Below are 14,555 nucleotides of genomic sequence, written 5' to 3'. Positions count from 1 at the left end.
TTGCAGCCATCTTGAGCCATATACCCTGACCTGAGACTTGGATTACAATAGCCTACAACAGCTGAGCACACTCTGATAATCTTGGTTTAGATACCTTGGGTGTGTGAGATTAAAGGTGTGTAACTTAAGAGTGTGACTTAGAAGTGTAGAGATCAGATTTAGAGACAAGACCTAAGGGCATGATTAAAGGTGTGACCAAAAGGCATGGCTTAGAAGTGAGACATATAAAAGGCAGAGGCAGACTGTAGAGAATCAGACACTTTAGAGAGAACAACTTGGTGTTAGTTATTAAACATTAGGCACTTGGCACTTGGAAGAAGAAACTTGGAACTTGGAGGTACTAGGGACTAGGAACTAGGGACTAGGAACTCAAGACATGGGACTTGGAGAGAAGAAGAGAGATTGAAACACACTCTGTCTGGTCTCCATTCTTCGAGTTCGTCCTCACTCTCTCTCTTGCTGAACCCCGACCCATGGACTGGAGCCGCAACTTGGACAGGGATACAGTGGCCGCCAAACATGGGGCAGCCCGGGCCTCAACATTTTGCTCGGGCCGTGACACTTTTTGGCCGCCCGAACGTGGTGCTAGTGAGGTTCTCAACATTTTTTGGCACCCAATGTGGGGCAATTGCGGTTCTCAACGTGTGTGTGTGTGTGTGTGTGTGTGTGTGTGTGTGTGTGTAATGTACATGTGTAGATGCACATGCCACATCACACAAAGTCAGAGAACAACTCTGTAGCGTCAGTTTTTTCCCTCAATTTGGAACTACCATGTATGCATCATCAGGTGACAAGTACTTCTGTAGTACTGCAGTTGTCTTCTATACTAGAGCTAGTGACATTACTGGTTACATCACAGAATAAAGCCGTCTGCCCTACTTCTGTCCACCAACCTCCATTTTTATGTCTAAGAGGACTGTCTAGAAAATATATTTCCCAGAAAAAAAATAAATCCCAGAAGATTATTTTTCTAATCTGTCTGTCCTGTCTTCTAATATGTAGTATACTATTTATTTCTACTTACAAGTTTCCCTCCTGGAAATATGCCCCCTCCACCTCTGCTATATTACCATTTAAAATAGTTGAATTTGTATTTGACTGTTGAAAGAGTTGGTTTGATTTAGTTAAGTTGAGAAACATCTGTAGTGCTGAGGAAAGACATTACTGCCGTATCCCCATGCCTGGAGAAGTATCTTACACACTGTAGAGATTTAGAAGTACCCTCTGGCAGGAGAGAAAACTCAACTGTAATCTTGTTGTAGGCTGTATTTTTACATTTCATTTTGTTTTTATCTCTTACCACATCCTGATTTTGAAATAGATCATAGTGTAAGTTTGCTTTTTGTTTCCTCTTTCCTGTATTGCTTTTGTTTATAAATTGGACACAGGATATTTATCTGGCCTACCAGACTTTATTTTTTCTTTTCTGCATGTGGTACACTTAATTTTTTTACTCTTTCAATGGTCTCCATATGTTTTTCTTTAAAATGTAGAGAAGCTATTTCTAAATGATTCCAGAAAATTAACTAGAAGATAAAGGTTGAAGTGGAGTTTCTTCCCTTTCAATGGGAAGGTTTTATTCTTCTCCTGGGAGGGTTGTAGGGGTGGGAGGTTTAGTCTCCTTGTGTGTTAGATCTGAGTGCTTATCTGCAGGTCCTGGAAATTGGGTTCTTTGTTTCTCACCAACTGCTTGGCACCATTTGCTTTTGCTTTTCTTTTGTTTTCCAAGACAGGGTTTCTCTATGTAGCCCTAATTGGCCATGTAAACCAGGCTGGCCTGGAACTCACAGATCCAACTGCCTCTGCTTCCCAAGTACTAGGATTAAAGGGGTGTGCCACAATGTCTGGCTGCTGTTTGCTTTTGGAAGATCATCTCTTTACAGAAGGTTGGTTAGTACCTACCCTGTATCTGTTGTGTAACAGTGTGCCCTACCCCAAGGCTGAAGCAACATCTGTTGTCTCTAGTTGTCTTTTCATAGTTGTATATTTATTTACTGGGAGATTGGGTCTCACCATGTAGCCCTGGCAGATCTGGAACTCTCTATAGACCAGATCTGCCTGTTTCAGTCTCCCTGTTGCTGGAACCAGAGACATGCACCACCATACCCAGCTTTTTTTTTTTAAAAAAATACTGTGTGTGTGTGTATGTGTGTGTGTGTGGTATGTGTTGTGTGTCCTATACATACAGGTAAATATTTGCAATGTGGAGGTCAGAGAACAATTTCAGGAATACATTCTTTCCATGATAAGATCCAGAGATCAAACTCAGGTGGTGACACTTGCCACACAAGCCTTTTATCTCCTGAGCCACCTTGCTGGCCCATCCCTCCTATTTTCTGTGAATTAAGAAATTCTGTTTTAAAAAAAAAAATTAAAAAATTCTGTTGTCTCTAGTTGTCTTTTCATAGTTGTATATTTATTTACTGGGAGATTGGGTCTCACCATGTAGCCCTGGCAGATCTGGAACTCTCTATAGACCAGATCTGCCTGTTTCAGTCTCCCTGTTGCTGGAACCAGAGACATGCACCACCATACCCAGCTTTTTTTAAAAAAAAATACTGTGTATGTGTGTATGTGTGTGTGTAAAACCTGGTTTTACCAGGTTCCCACTTCAGGATCTCATAAGGATAGAGCTGAAATGTCAACTGGAGCTACAGCCTCTCTGTGGCTCCTCTAGTGACAGGTCAGCTTCTAGGCTCACAGTCCAGGGCACATTCCGCTACTTGAGGGTCATTGGACAGAAATTCTTGAATTCTTGGATCTTGGCTGCCATTCTTGCCATGTCTCCTCTTAACATGGCTGCACATGTCCTTGAAGCCAGCAAGAGAGAATCAAGAGCAAAACCATCTCATACTAATATGAGATATAGTGGAGAGGTGTGACATCCCACCTTTCTGCCATGTTCTATGAATTATTAATAGAAGCATGTCACAGCTTCCTGTCTACATGGGGGATTACCAGGAGGCAGATTGTATGGGTTATTTTAGAATCTACTCCATGGCAGCTTCCTTTTAGGAAGTACATTTGGTGTAACAAATCTTTTTTGGAAGGTTCTTTACAAAACTAAAACATCCTGTACATCAAGAAAACAGAATCTGGAAAACTAATTACTTGAGGAGTCACTGAAGTAGAAGTATTCAGACTTGAGCGAGACTGTATCATTGAGTTTGTTTGTTTGTGACAGAATCTGTGTAAGCCGCCTGCAGGCTGGCTGGCCTTGAACTTCTGTGTATCCAGGGCTGGGCTTGAGCTCCCAGTCTTCCTGTTTCTATCTTCCAAATGCTGGATTATCTAGCACCTAGAGAATAGGTGATCTTAAAGAGATCATTACAGAAAAGACATCGATTCATTTTGTGTGGCCCCAAAAAGCAGCAAACAGCAGGATCAATGGCTAAACATTACAGAGATGCCAGTCTCAGCTGTATAAAAGGAAGAGTTAAGTAGCATCGAGTGCAATGTAGTGTTTACAGAAATATGTAGATGTTGTACAAAGCAATTGTTGGTGGTAGTATGTGTGAGTGGGAGGGAGTACCAGTGGGACGGGGAAGAATGGATCTTCAGAGGCTGTATGTGAAGAACTTGAAAAGGCCTTTTTGGGTCCTTAAGAGAGTTCTGCCTCCGGATTTCTGAGTTCGAGGCCAGCCTGGTCTACAGAGTGAGTTCCAGGACAGCCAGGGCTACACAGAGAAACCCTGTCTCAAAAAGCCAGAGACAGAGAGAGAGAGAGAGAGAGAGAGAGAGAGAGAGAGAATTCTGCGTCATCTGACAATGTCAGCATCCCAACTATGTCTGTTTTCAGTGCCAACAGCAGTGTGGCTTTGGGCTTCTCCTTAGGGTCTGACCACAGGACAGCTTTCCTTTGCCACCCTTCCACCTTTCTAATAGTGAAGTACATCTGCTTTTCAATGGTATATGTCACTTAACTAATTTATTATTATCATTATTTCTTTTGTGGGAGGGCACTATGTATCATGATATAAATGGTGATCAGAGGACAGCTTGGGGAAGTTGATTTTCTCTTCACTGTATGGATTCCAGAAATTGAATTTATCTTAGTTACTGTTCTATCGTTATGAAGAGATACCATAGCCAAGACAACTCTTAGAAAAGAAAGCATTTAATTGGGGCTGGCTTACAGTTTTAGAGGGTTTTATTGTCATGGTGGGTAGCATGGTGCTGGAGTAGAAACTGAGAGGGATGGAGAGAGAGTGGGGGGACTGAGAGGGAGGAAAGGAGAGATGGGGAGGGAGGGAGGGAGAGAGAGAGAGAGAGAGAGAGAGAGAGAGAGAGAGAGAGAGAGAGAGAGACTGACTGAGGCTGGGCTTGGCATGGGTTTTGGACATACTTCTGCCCAGGAGGCCATACTTCCTAATTATTCTAATCCTTTCAAACAGTGCCACTCCCTGGTGATTAAAACATTCAAATGAGCCTATTGGGACAATTCTTACTCAAACCACCACTGAGCTTAAATCGTCATTTGTGGAAGCCCAGTGGGTACCTTTAGGACTGAGCCATCTTGCGGACCTTAACCAATTCATTTAACAAATTCATTGCTCTCAAAAAGTAGTCAAGGAACTGTCTAAACGTGAGCTGAACAAGGACAACAACAGTAGACATGCCAAAGTGGACAGGGAGAAGCCCATGAGACCTCAAGGGAATAGAGGAAACTGAGAGCAGGAGAAATGTTCTTCTCCACAGAAGAACATTCCAATTGATCATTCAATTCCAAGTGATCAGCCCTGACAAGATCCATGAATAGCATTATACAGAACGAGCAGGTAAACACACACACACACTTATGCAATAATCATTAATGAAAAGAAAGGCCACAAATTTGAAATACAGTAAAGAGGGGTATTTGGGAAAGTTTGGAGGGAAGAAAAGGAAGGGAGAAATTATATAAATATAATATCAAAAATAAAGAATATTGAAGAAATATGAGAAAATAAAAGTATACTCTTGGATTAGGCAAGAAGAGGGGGCAGAAACACCCCCAAAACACTAGGAAAAAGGACTAATAAGGTTTCTACGTAGTTACAATTTACGTTTCATATTTCCTAAAGTTCCTATAGGGTATTACTGATTAGAAAAGAAATGTTACAAATATATACCAATACAGAGATTATAGGAACTATAGTGAAGCACATAGAGACAAGCCACATGACTGGTGATTAAATTTATTTCATTTTTTTATTTTGTTTTGTTTCTTTGAGACAGTTTTTTATTTTGAGGCTGGAGAGGACATTTAATTCCCTGTGTGGCCCAGGTTGGCTTTGAACATGAAACTCTCTTGCCTCTTTCTCCCTAGAGCGTGTGTTGCAAGCATAAACCATCAAGCATGGCTCTGGAATGTATTTTATAACTTACCATCTTGCCATTTAAGCACATGCTTTGCTTTTATTGCATCTTACTGGCATTTTTAGTTCAAGTTTTATTAATTGCAAGCTAAGTGCTTATTTTATTTTTAGATTTTTTTCTTTACTTTATGTATATGTCTATGTGTACGTATTTGCACATGTGTACAAGTGTTATCTTCAGAGCCCCAAAAGAGAGTGGTGCTCTTGCTATTCTAAAAAATTCTCTGGTTAGCTCATCTCTTGCAGATCATAAACCCAGTCTTTAATTTTAGATATCAATCCAGTCATTTACTCCAGGTGTCCTTTTGATTATCCATTGAATCAGCATTCCTTGACCCAGCCCTTTGATTTTTAGGAACCCAGGAATCTGCCTGAGTTCATAAACAAAAACTTAGCTGGGTGGGATCACTTCTCCCTAAGTCCGTTAATCTCCTTCCATATGTTCTTCTGACAAGTTGCCTCACAGAGGAAGCTGCCTCTGTTCCTTTAGATCTTTGAAGCTCCTTTCATAATTCATATTGCATCCTTATATTTTGAATGCTTGAGATATTTTATTTTTTTATTTATTTATTTACTGAGATATATTATTTATTCATTTATTTTATGTATATCTGTCTTCAGACACACCAGAAGAAAGCCTTCGGATCCCATTACAGATTGTTGTGAGCCACCATGTGGTTGCAGGGAATTGAACTCAAGGACCTATGGAAGAGCAGCCACTGCTCTTAACTGCTGAGCTGTCTCTCCAGCCCTGTGAAATTATATATTTTTGAACTCATGTTTTTTGGAGTTCTTTTCCACAGCCTTAAGGGCTATCCTGAAGGTCCCAGTGGTTACAATTTTGTTGATATGTTAGCCACATCTTCCCCTTAAGGACCTGTCTCTGATTATCACAGAGTCATTAAGATTAACAGAGGACATCCCTTGAAGGAGGAATATAAAGTATGTACATTATTGTACAAACAAGCCTTACTCCCACCGCAGCCATTGACACTTATGGAGGCCCACAAGGACCGATGTCATTCTGTCCCTACCAAGGCCATGATGGAGTGAGTACTAGGAACTCAACTCTGTTCCTCTTCCAGAGCAAGAAGCACTATTAACCACTGAGCCATCTCTCCAGTCCCCAGAATGATTGCTTTTGTATTTATTTTGGCTAAAGCATTGTCAATACTTTTGACAGTCTGTTAACATTTCTTTAGAGGAAGATTAAGAAGATACTACAGTGCTGGTGTGATTTGATCACCTGGAAGGTCCTGTGGGTCTTCATGCCATTGTGTTTGGCTGACTTTTGTGGCATAGTGAGCTCAATGTGATAATGTTTTGTTTATTTTTCTTGAGACAGTGTTTGATTCTATAACTCAGATGGATGCTGAAGTCCCTGGATAGCCCAGGCTGGCTTTGAACTTGGAACTCTCTTGTCAACTGGACCTCAATGAGAGTGCTTTGTATGTTTCCTAAATATGTGCAAATAGTACATAGACATAAATATAGATTTAAAAATTAAAGAATAAAATTGTGTATATGTTCCCCTTATTCCTTCAAGAATTATAATGCTGTTGTTTCAGCTGAGTTAATGAATATTATCTAAGATAATTCACTAGTCAACATACACTGGTAATAAAGTCTTTCCATATGTGCATTTGACTTAGACTGTGCCACATCTGCACTCCAGACTACCGAGGAAATCAAAATACTAGTTGTTCAAGTGGAAGGTGGTAGTTGTTTTAATCAGATTTAATGAAGGTGAATTTTTAAACTTGATACCAGGGGAGAAAAACACTAATAAGCATGAATTATATTTAAATTTTAAGATGAGGAATTGTTTTTTGTTTTAATAAAGAAATAATTGTTTGAAAGGTTGGTCATTTTAACCAGAATAATTGAATGGACAGATCTGGTGGCTAGTCTCAGGAACATGTGTCCCGTGCCCTGCATTAAATATGAGGAAATCCTTAAAAGGAGTCTGGACCATTGGACTCCTTACATTCTTTCCTGAGTAAGTCATAATATCATGACCAGTTGTACTGATGGGCATTGTTGCTCAATGACCTCTACTCTGTTCATCACTGGGAGTTCTGTAGAGCACATAGCTCTTGAAATGTTCACTTCATCACTAGGCAGAATTCTGTGGAAGAAACTATTCAAAGCTGTGGAAATAGCTGACCGGTAGACCACAGCTAATTTGCATCTATTCTGGGACATAGGGAGGAAGACAGGTCTGTGTGGACCCTAAAGCCAGAAGGTGGCAGATATTCAGAGTGGATACCAAATACTTTAGATAGACTAATCTACCCTTGCTGCTGTCCAGATGACTTATGAAAATAACCCAGAACAGAGAAATGACTTCACATATGAAATGCAGTTGGAGGTAGAGCCAGGATGCCTGGAACAGGAACCTTCTGAGCAGGTTCCTCCCATGGGCTACATCCCTAGTCATGGAAAGGTTTTCTGATACAGGTCATATAAAACCCAGGCTGACCTCAAACTAAATATGTAACTGAGGCTGATCTTGAACTCTTGACCCTCCCATCTCTACTTCCCAAATGCTGGGATTATAGGCATGTATTACCACAAAGAAAGCTTTTTAATGAAAGCAGACTCATGGGAGCTTAAAAAGTGCAAACTGTATTTTTATTAATAATTATTTAAATTTTTCGTGCCATTGGGGCTGAGAATTGAATTTTGGTTTTGATAGCCAAGTGCTCCACTTCTGTGCTATGTAGTCCCTTTTAAAATAATTTCATTGTATTTATTTATTTATTTATTATAATATTCATTTATTATTGTGTGGGGCGGTGTCATAGTTTTCTATTTCTGTGATGAGATATCATGACCAGGGCAACTTATAAAAGAAAGTATTGAATTGGGGGCTTGCTTGCAGTTCGTGACCATCATGGCAAGGAATGTGGTAACACACAGGCATGCTAGCTAAGAGTTCCCATTTTGAGACAGCAACCATGAGGCAGAGAAAGATCTAATTACAAATGATGTGGGCCTTTGAAACATCAAAGCCCTGCCCTAGGACACACCCCTTTCAACAAAGCTTCACCTCCTAATCCTTCCCCAACTGTTCTACCAACTGCAGACCAAATATTCAATGTCTGAGCCTCTGGGGGCTATTTTCATTCAAACCACCACAGAGAGTCACACTAGACACAGCATGAGGATAGAGTTCAGAAAACACTGACAAGAGTTGATTCCCTCACTCTGCCATTGGCTCCTGGGGATTGACCTCAGGGCATCAGATTTGGTGGCAGATCTTTACCTACTAGGCCATTTCACCACCATTTTTCCACCCATTTTTTAATTTTTTTTTAACTTTTTGAGATTTAAAAAAAAATTAAAAAGCTTACGTGTGTGGATATTTTGTTTACATATATTCTGTGCTTGACACGGGTACAGTACTTGCATAGACTAGAGGAGAACTTTGGATCCTCTGGAACTGGAGTTACTGATGGCTGTTAGCTGCCATATGAGTGGTGGGAACTGAACTTAGGTCTTCTGAAATAGCATCTCTCCAGTCTTCCCACCAACTTTATAGGGGCGGGAGTGTGGAATGTATGTGTGTTACAAGGCACATTGGGAGGTCAAAGAAGAACAAAGAACAACCTAAATTATGTCCTTGACTTTCATCTGATTTGAGACAGTCTCTTTAGCTAGCTTTCCAGGCATCCTATTTCTGCCTCCCTACCCACCCTAGGCATGCTGGGATTACAGACACTACAGTGTCTTGGCTTTATATGGGTTCTAGGGATCTGAGGGCTCAGGTTCACACACTGGCATAGCAAGTGCTCAACCAGCTGAGCCATTTTCCAATCCTATTTTGTTTGCTGAGACAGAGTCTCATGTAGTCCTGGTTGATCTGGAAGCTGCTAAGTAGCTGAGGATAGCCTTGGAACTCCTGGTCCTCCTGCCTCCATTTCATAGTTGCTGTGGTTACTGGTGTTTTGTCACCATAGCGAAAGCTTCCTAAGGAAGGCAGATTCTGGGAAGTTTTTTTCTCAAATGCATGATGAGTCTCCACCACGGGTCATCTTTCTTTCCCTCCTTCTACGGGACAAGATTATCCTACGTCCTCTGTTTCCAAAGGGGACAGTATTACCTGCATCTCTATTGGGCTTCTCTTTTGTTGTATACTCTGTTTGTAACAATGACATCACTTACTGCAGAATTGATTTTCATCGCTGAATCTCAGGTGGGAAATATGAAGTCTCTTACGAAAAAAAAAATAGAATTCTTTGGTTGTTGCTGCAACTCCCAGATGATTGGTTACAAATACCCTCGGTTGCTTCTGCATGTGTTGTAACTTAGATTCGAGGAAACTTACCCATTGAGACTCAGGTAATCAATGTTCTCCTGAACATAGAAAACCACTTAGGTCCAGTGATTAAGACGCAGTGGCATGGCCCTTTGCCTTCTTGGCCCAAATGCCTAGTCTGTCTGTCTATTGTCTTCTTATCCACATCTGTTCCTGGGGAACCTTTGGACTTGGTCGCCCCATAGTTCTTATCATTCTTTAACTTCCCGTCAGAGCCAGTGTCACCCCCTAACCTGCCTTAATCAGAGCCAGCCACTTGATCTTGCTTTTGCCAAATTTGTCTGAATTCGGACAAAGCAGTCAGCCCAGCAGTCACAGGCTTGTGGACCCACTGAAAAAATTCAGAAAATGAGATGAATGCTGGGAATTTTTTTTTTTTTTTGATCATTCCCCATGGAACTTGCTATTGCATAAAGTAGCTGTCAGCCATCTTACTTTTGATGTTGTACCAAAGCAAAGAATTAATGTGAAGCCGCAGTACAGAAAGTTGAATACTACCTAGGTTGCTTTCCACCTTGTTTAAGACTGTCTGCTTGTAAACCAAGAGGCAAACCCATTATCTTTTTCTGCATAACAATCTACCCTGAACTCAGTGACTTATGAGCATGGTAAGCAGTTTTGACAGATGGGTTCTTCAGCTCTGCTAGTCTGAAATTGCTCTTGAGGTGCTGAAGAGTTTTTGTGGCTTCACTAACATGCATGTCAGTTAGCAAGCAGGACCTCCTGAATTGCGGCAGAACAGGGCAAACTCCTTGACTCGTTCAGATGTTGCAGCTAGGAGTTAACAGGGTTGTGGCCACAGAGGCATTATTCATGGGGCAGAATACTACTGTAAATGACAAGCAAAAATGGAAAACTCAGTGGATGAGCTTCTAATCCCAGCACTCCAGAGACAGAGGCAGGCAGATCTGTGAGTTCAAAGCCAGCCTGTTCTACACAGTGAGTGCCAGGATAGCCAGCACTAAATAATGAGACTCTCTCTAAAAAGCAAAAAAAAAAAAAAAAAAAAAAAAAAAAAGAACACCCCAAACAAACCAAAATAGAAAAAGTAGAAAGTAGAAAAGTCCAGCTTTGTTTTAAACATGTGAGTGCTGAATAATGATGTCACTCTGTTTCAGACCTCTTTATTGTGCAAAGCTGCTATCCATGCAGGGATCATCGCAGATGAACTAGGTGGCCACATCAACCTGCTTCAGAGCAAAGGGATAAGTCACTATGAAGGAACCCTGGCCAATGGTGTGCTCTCCCGGCAGTAAGTACTTTGCTTGTGTTCTGAGAGGAGAAAGCCCTGAGGCCATAATTAATCAGCTTGCAGTTTTGAAAGGACGACAGGGATGTAATGACAAGTGACAGTCAGCCGAGAAAATATTTGTGATATATGGGGGCTACCAAAATGGCTCAGCTATTAAGAGTATTTGTTGCTCTACAAAAGAACCCAAGTTTTCATAACCATCTGTGATGCGAGCGCTAAAGTATCTTCTTCAGGCACTAGGCCTACAAGTGGTGCACATACATTAAGGCAAAACACTCATGTAATTAAAAAATAAAGTAAATAAACCCTTAAGAATGTACGAGAGACGGGCCAGGCGGTGGCGCACGCCTTTAATCCCAGCACTTGGGAGGCAGAGGCAGGCGGATTTCTGAGTTCGAGGCCAGCCTGGTCTACAGAGTGAGTTCCAGGACAGCCAAGGCTATACAGAGAAACCCTGTCTCGAAACTCCCCCCCCCAAAAAAAGAAAAGAATGTACGAGAGTTGTTTAAACAACATTTATAGTCTTTATATAGAAAATATATGTAGTAACAAGAGAGCTTTCTGGTTATGTGGGCACGTAAGTTAAAATGGCAGAGGACTGAGCCCTGGTGTAGGAGATTTCTTGCAGTCCCAGCTGCACCTGTTGAAGAAGATTAAATCTTATTCCTTTTGAGGTTTTATAGTTTCAGGAAATTACTTAAGTTATCTCCAATTTTACTTAATCCTGAAGGAAACAGGGAATTGAACTATTCATAGAACCACTGAGTGCTCCCTACCCATAAAGATTCCTAGAGACTATTTTTAAGGAGTAAATAGGGGGCTGCAATAGAAGATAGATAGATGATAGATAGATAGATAGATAGATAGATAGATAAATAGATAGAGACTAGATATGTAGATACATATATACAGACATTGATGATAGATAGGCAGTCAGATAAATGATAGATGATAGGCAGATAGATAGACATAGATAGATAGATAGATAGATAGATAGATAGATAGATAGATAGACAGACAGACAGATAAATAGCAATGACTTTTATTATGTGTTAGCATCTCAGTGTGATACTTGTCTCAGTTTGCTTCATGGGGTTGGGATATGTAAATTGATTTAAACATTTCAAACTAAGCTTTGTATACATTCGGATATCCTTAGAGTTTAGGAGATGTACAGAGCTGCTAATATAGGCTAATAATATAGGCTGCTCCAAGTTGCAGATACTCACATACCTGAGAGGCAGTAATGAGTGGAGAAGGAGGCTCCCTGCAGATGGGTAGTGAGGAAGAGGTGCGCCTGGAAACTCTAGGTCTTCCCTACCCCCATCATTCCCACTCACTCCCACTAGGTCTCCCTTGTACTCTGTTGGTCCCTGGAAATGTTTCCTTTCACTATGATGGTGAATTGAACAAGTTTCCACAGTTTTAGTCTCAAGGATAATGCTCAGGACAGAAGCAGCACGCAGGTTCTGATCCATATGTAGGAAATTAATCAGGATTCTCTTCTGCACTCCACTCTCTGCATGGCATTAGTCTTACTATTTTACCCTACTCCCCCTTTTAATTATTGTTTTCTGCTGACCATGAACATGATCCTTCCACTGTCGCTAAAGTTCTGGGATTACAAGTATACACTCAGTTTATTCAATGCTGAAGATCAAAATGCTGAAGCTCTGGATATGCTGGGCAAGTTCTCAATTCCCAAGCCACACTCTTTGCATCCCAGATCCCTCTTGCACACAGGAAACACAAGGCTATATTTCATTGTTCCATCCTTGTGCTGGATGTTACGTGACACAAGCTAGTCATCTGAGAGGATTTTAAAAAAAAATGTCTCTATAAGATGGCACCGTAGGCAAGCCTTTGGAGTATTTGCTTAATTAGTGATTGACAATTAGGAGGGCCCGGGCTATTGTGGGTGGGGCCATCCCTGGGCTGGTAGCCCTGGGTTCTGTTAGAAAACAAGCTGAACCTCCATGGTCTCTGCATTAGCTCCTGCTTTCAGGTTTCTACCCTGCTCATTTCCTGTCCTGACTTCCCATGATGATAAACCCTGACCAAGAAAATTCTCATAAGAATGTGGACTATCTTGCTTGGTAGGAAGCCCACTACAAGCATGTATGGTGTTGTATGGTGTCTTAGTACTTGGGAGTCTAAAGTCAGTGGATTGTGAATTCCAGCTAGCCTGGGCTGTATATACCGAGATCCAGTGTCTGAAAACCTGGGGGTAAGAGGTCACTTTATCAGTAGTAGATAGGTTCTCAAGTTAGCATAGGTCTGATTGAATCTGATGTCATTTTGAGAAAGTACATAAATATATTATAGTTTAACAAAGGTGTGGACCAACAACATTGCTTTTAAAGGAAAACACACCAGGCAGTCATGGCACATGCCTTTAATCACAGAGGCAGGTGGATTTCTGAGTTCGAGGCAAGCCTAGCCTACAGAGTGACTTCCAGCTGACAACCAGGGCTACACAGAGAAACCCTATTTCAAAAAAACAAAACAAAAAATACAGGAAAATGTATTCTACGTTTTTGAAAGAAAAAGAAAAAAATTCACTTCAGAAATAACAAGTAAAAACTGAGTTTAAAATTCTTTTCCAGGTTGGGGGCTTGGCCCAGGCTCCTGGCAGCAGGGTTTAGAAGGAGCACCTGGGGTTAGAACAGAAGTTGGTTATGTGACCTTCATGAAAGAAGACAGTCATGGATAATGGGAAATGGGAGGAACAAAGCTCAGGGTAAACAGTCAAAGGCTGAGGAAAAGTGCCAGAGAGGAGAGGAGATGGCTGTCGGCTAGTCGTGTGTGTAGACAAATGGGCTGGCTGGCAAGTGGCTGAGGAGAAAGGACACAACCATCTCCCATTTGGGGTGGAGGTGGTTGCTGGTAGAAACATTCTGATCTAAGACTCGGAGAGACAGTACAAGCCCTGCTGGATTGGATACACAAGATTGTCCACTGAGGATAGGGTGTGTGCTGCACACAGCACTGGGAGCTTCCGTTTAGTGCTCCTCGCCCACCATGAGGTCCTGTTTAATTTTGGTTTTTTCCAGGTAGGATTTTATCAATGAAGAGATCACTGAGTGTTCTTTTCTCAGGGATAATTTTTTTGTTTTGTTTTAAGAACCGGTCTCAGCCTAAGCTAACCTGCAGCTTGCTATTAGCCAGGCTGGCCTTGAACTCCTGTTTCCTCTTCCCAAGCCTTGGTGTCACAGGCATGTATCCCCATGCTCAGCAGGGTGCTTCTAGAGAATGTTGCCATCCCTGAAATAAATTAAATTAGACCTTACATACACTTTTTCTTTCTTTTTTCCTTTTCTTTCCTTTCCCACACTTACTTTCCTCCCCTCCCCTCCCCTCCCCTCCCCTCCCCTCCCCTCCCCTCCCCTCCCCTCCCCTCCCCTCCCCTCCCCTCCCCTCTCTTCTCTTCTCTTCTCTTCTCTTCTCTTCTCTTCTCTTCTCTGTTTTAACAGTTTGCCTATGTAGCCCTGGCTTGGAACTTGTTATGTAGACTAGGTTGGTCTGAAACTCAGGGAGATCTGCCTGCCTTTGCCTCCTGAGCGATAATATTAAATGTGTGTACCACCACACCCAGCTAATACATATGTGTATACACAAACTACAT

General features: G+C 41.5%; 1 protein-coding gene across 1 annotated transcript in view; it reads left to right on the top strand.

The window, feature by feature from the left end:
- Dcbld1 (discoidin, CUB and LCCL domain containing 1) overlaps positions 1–14,555 on the top strand; it is a 97,159-nt gene that overhangs the window by 69,516 nt on the left and 13,088 nt on the right. The window contains exon 6 of the mRNA XM_034524830.2: positions 10,797–10,930. Within this exon, the coding sequence (XP_034380721.1) occupies positions 10,797–10,930 (134 nt within the window). The remainder of the gene's footprint in view (positions 1–10,796; positions 10,931–14,555) is intronic.

This window comes from Arvicanthis niloticus, chromosome 20, assembly GCF_011762505.2.
Source record: "Arvicanthis niloticus isolate mArvNil1 chromosome 20, mArvNil1.pat.X, whole genome shotgun sequence".
NCBI classification, from domain to species: domain Eukaryota; kingdom Metazoa; phylum Chordata; class Mammalia; order Rodentia; family Muridae; genus Arvicanthis; species Arvicanthis niloticus.
Note: the sequence above shows the minus strand (reverse complement) of the source record. Positions and strands in the feature narration are given on the sequence as shown.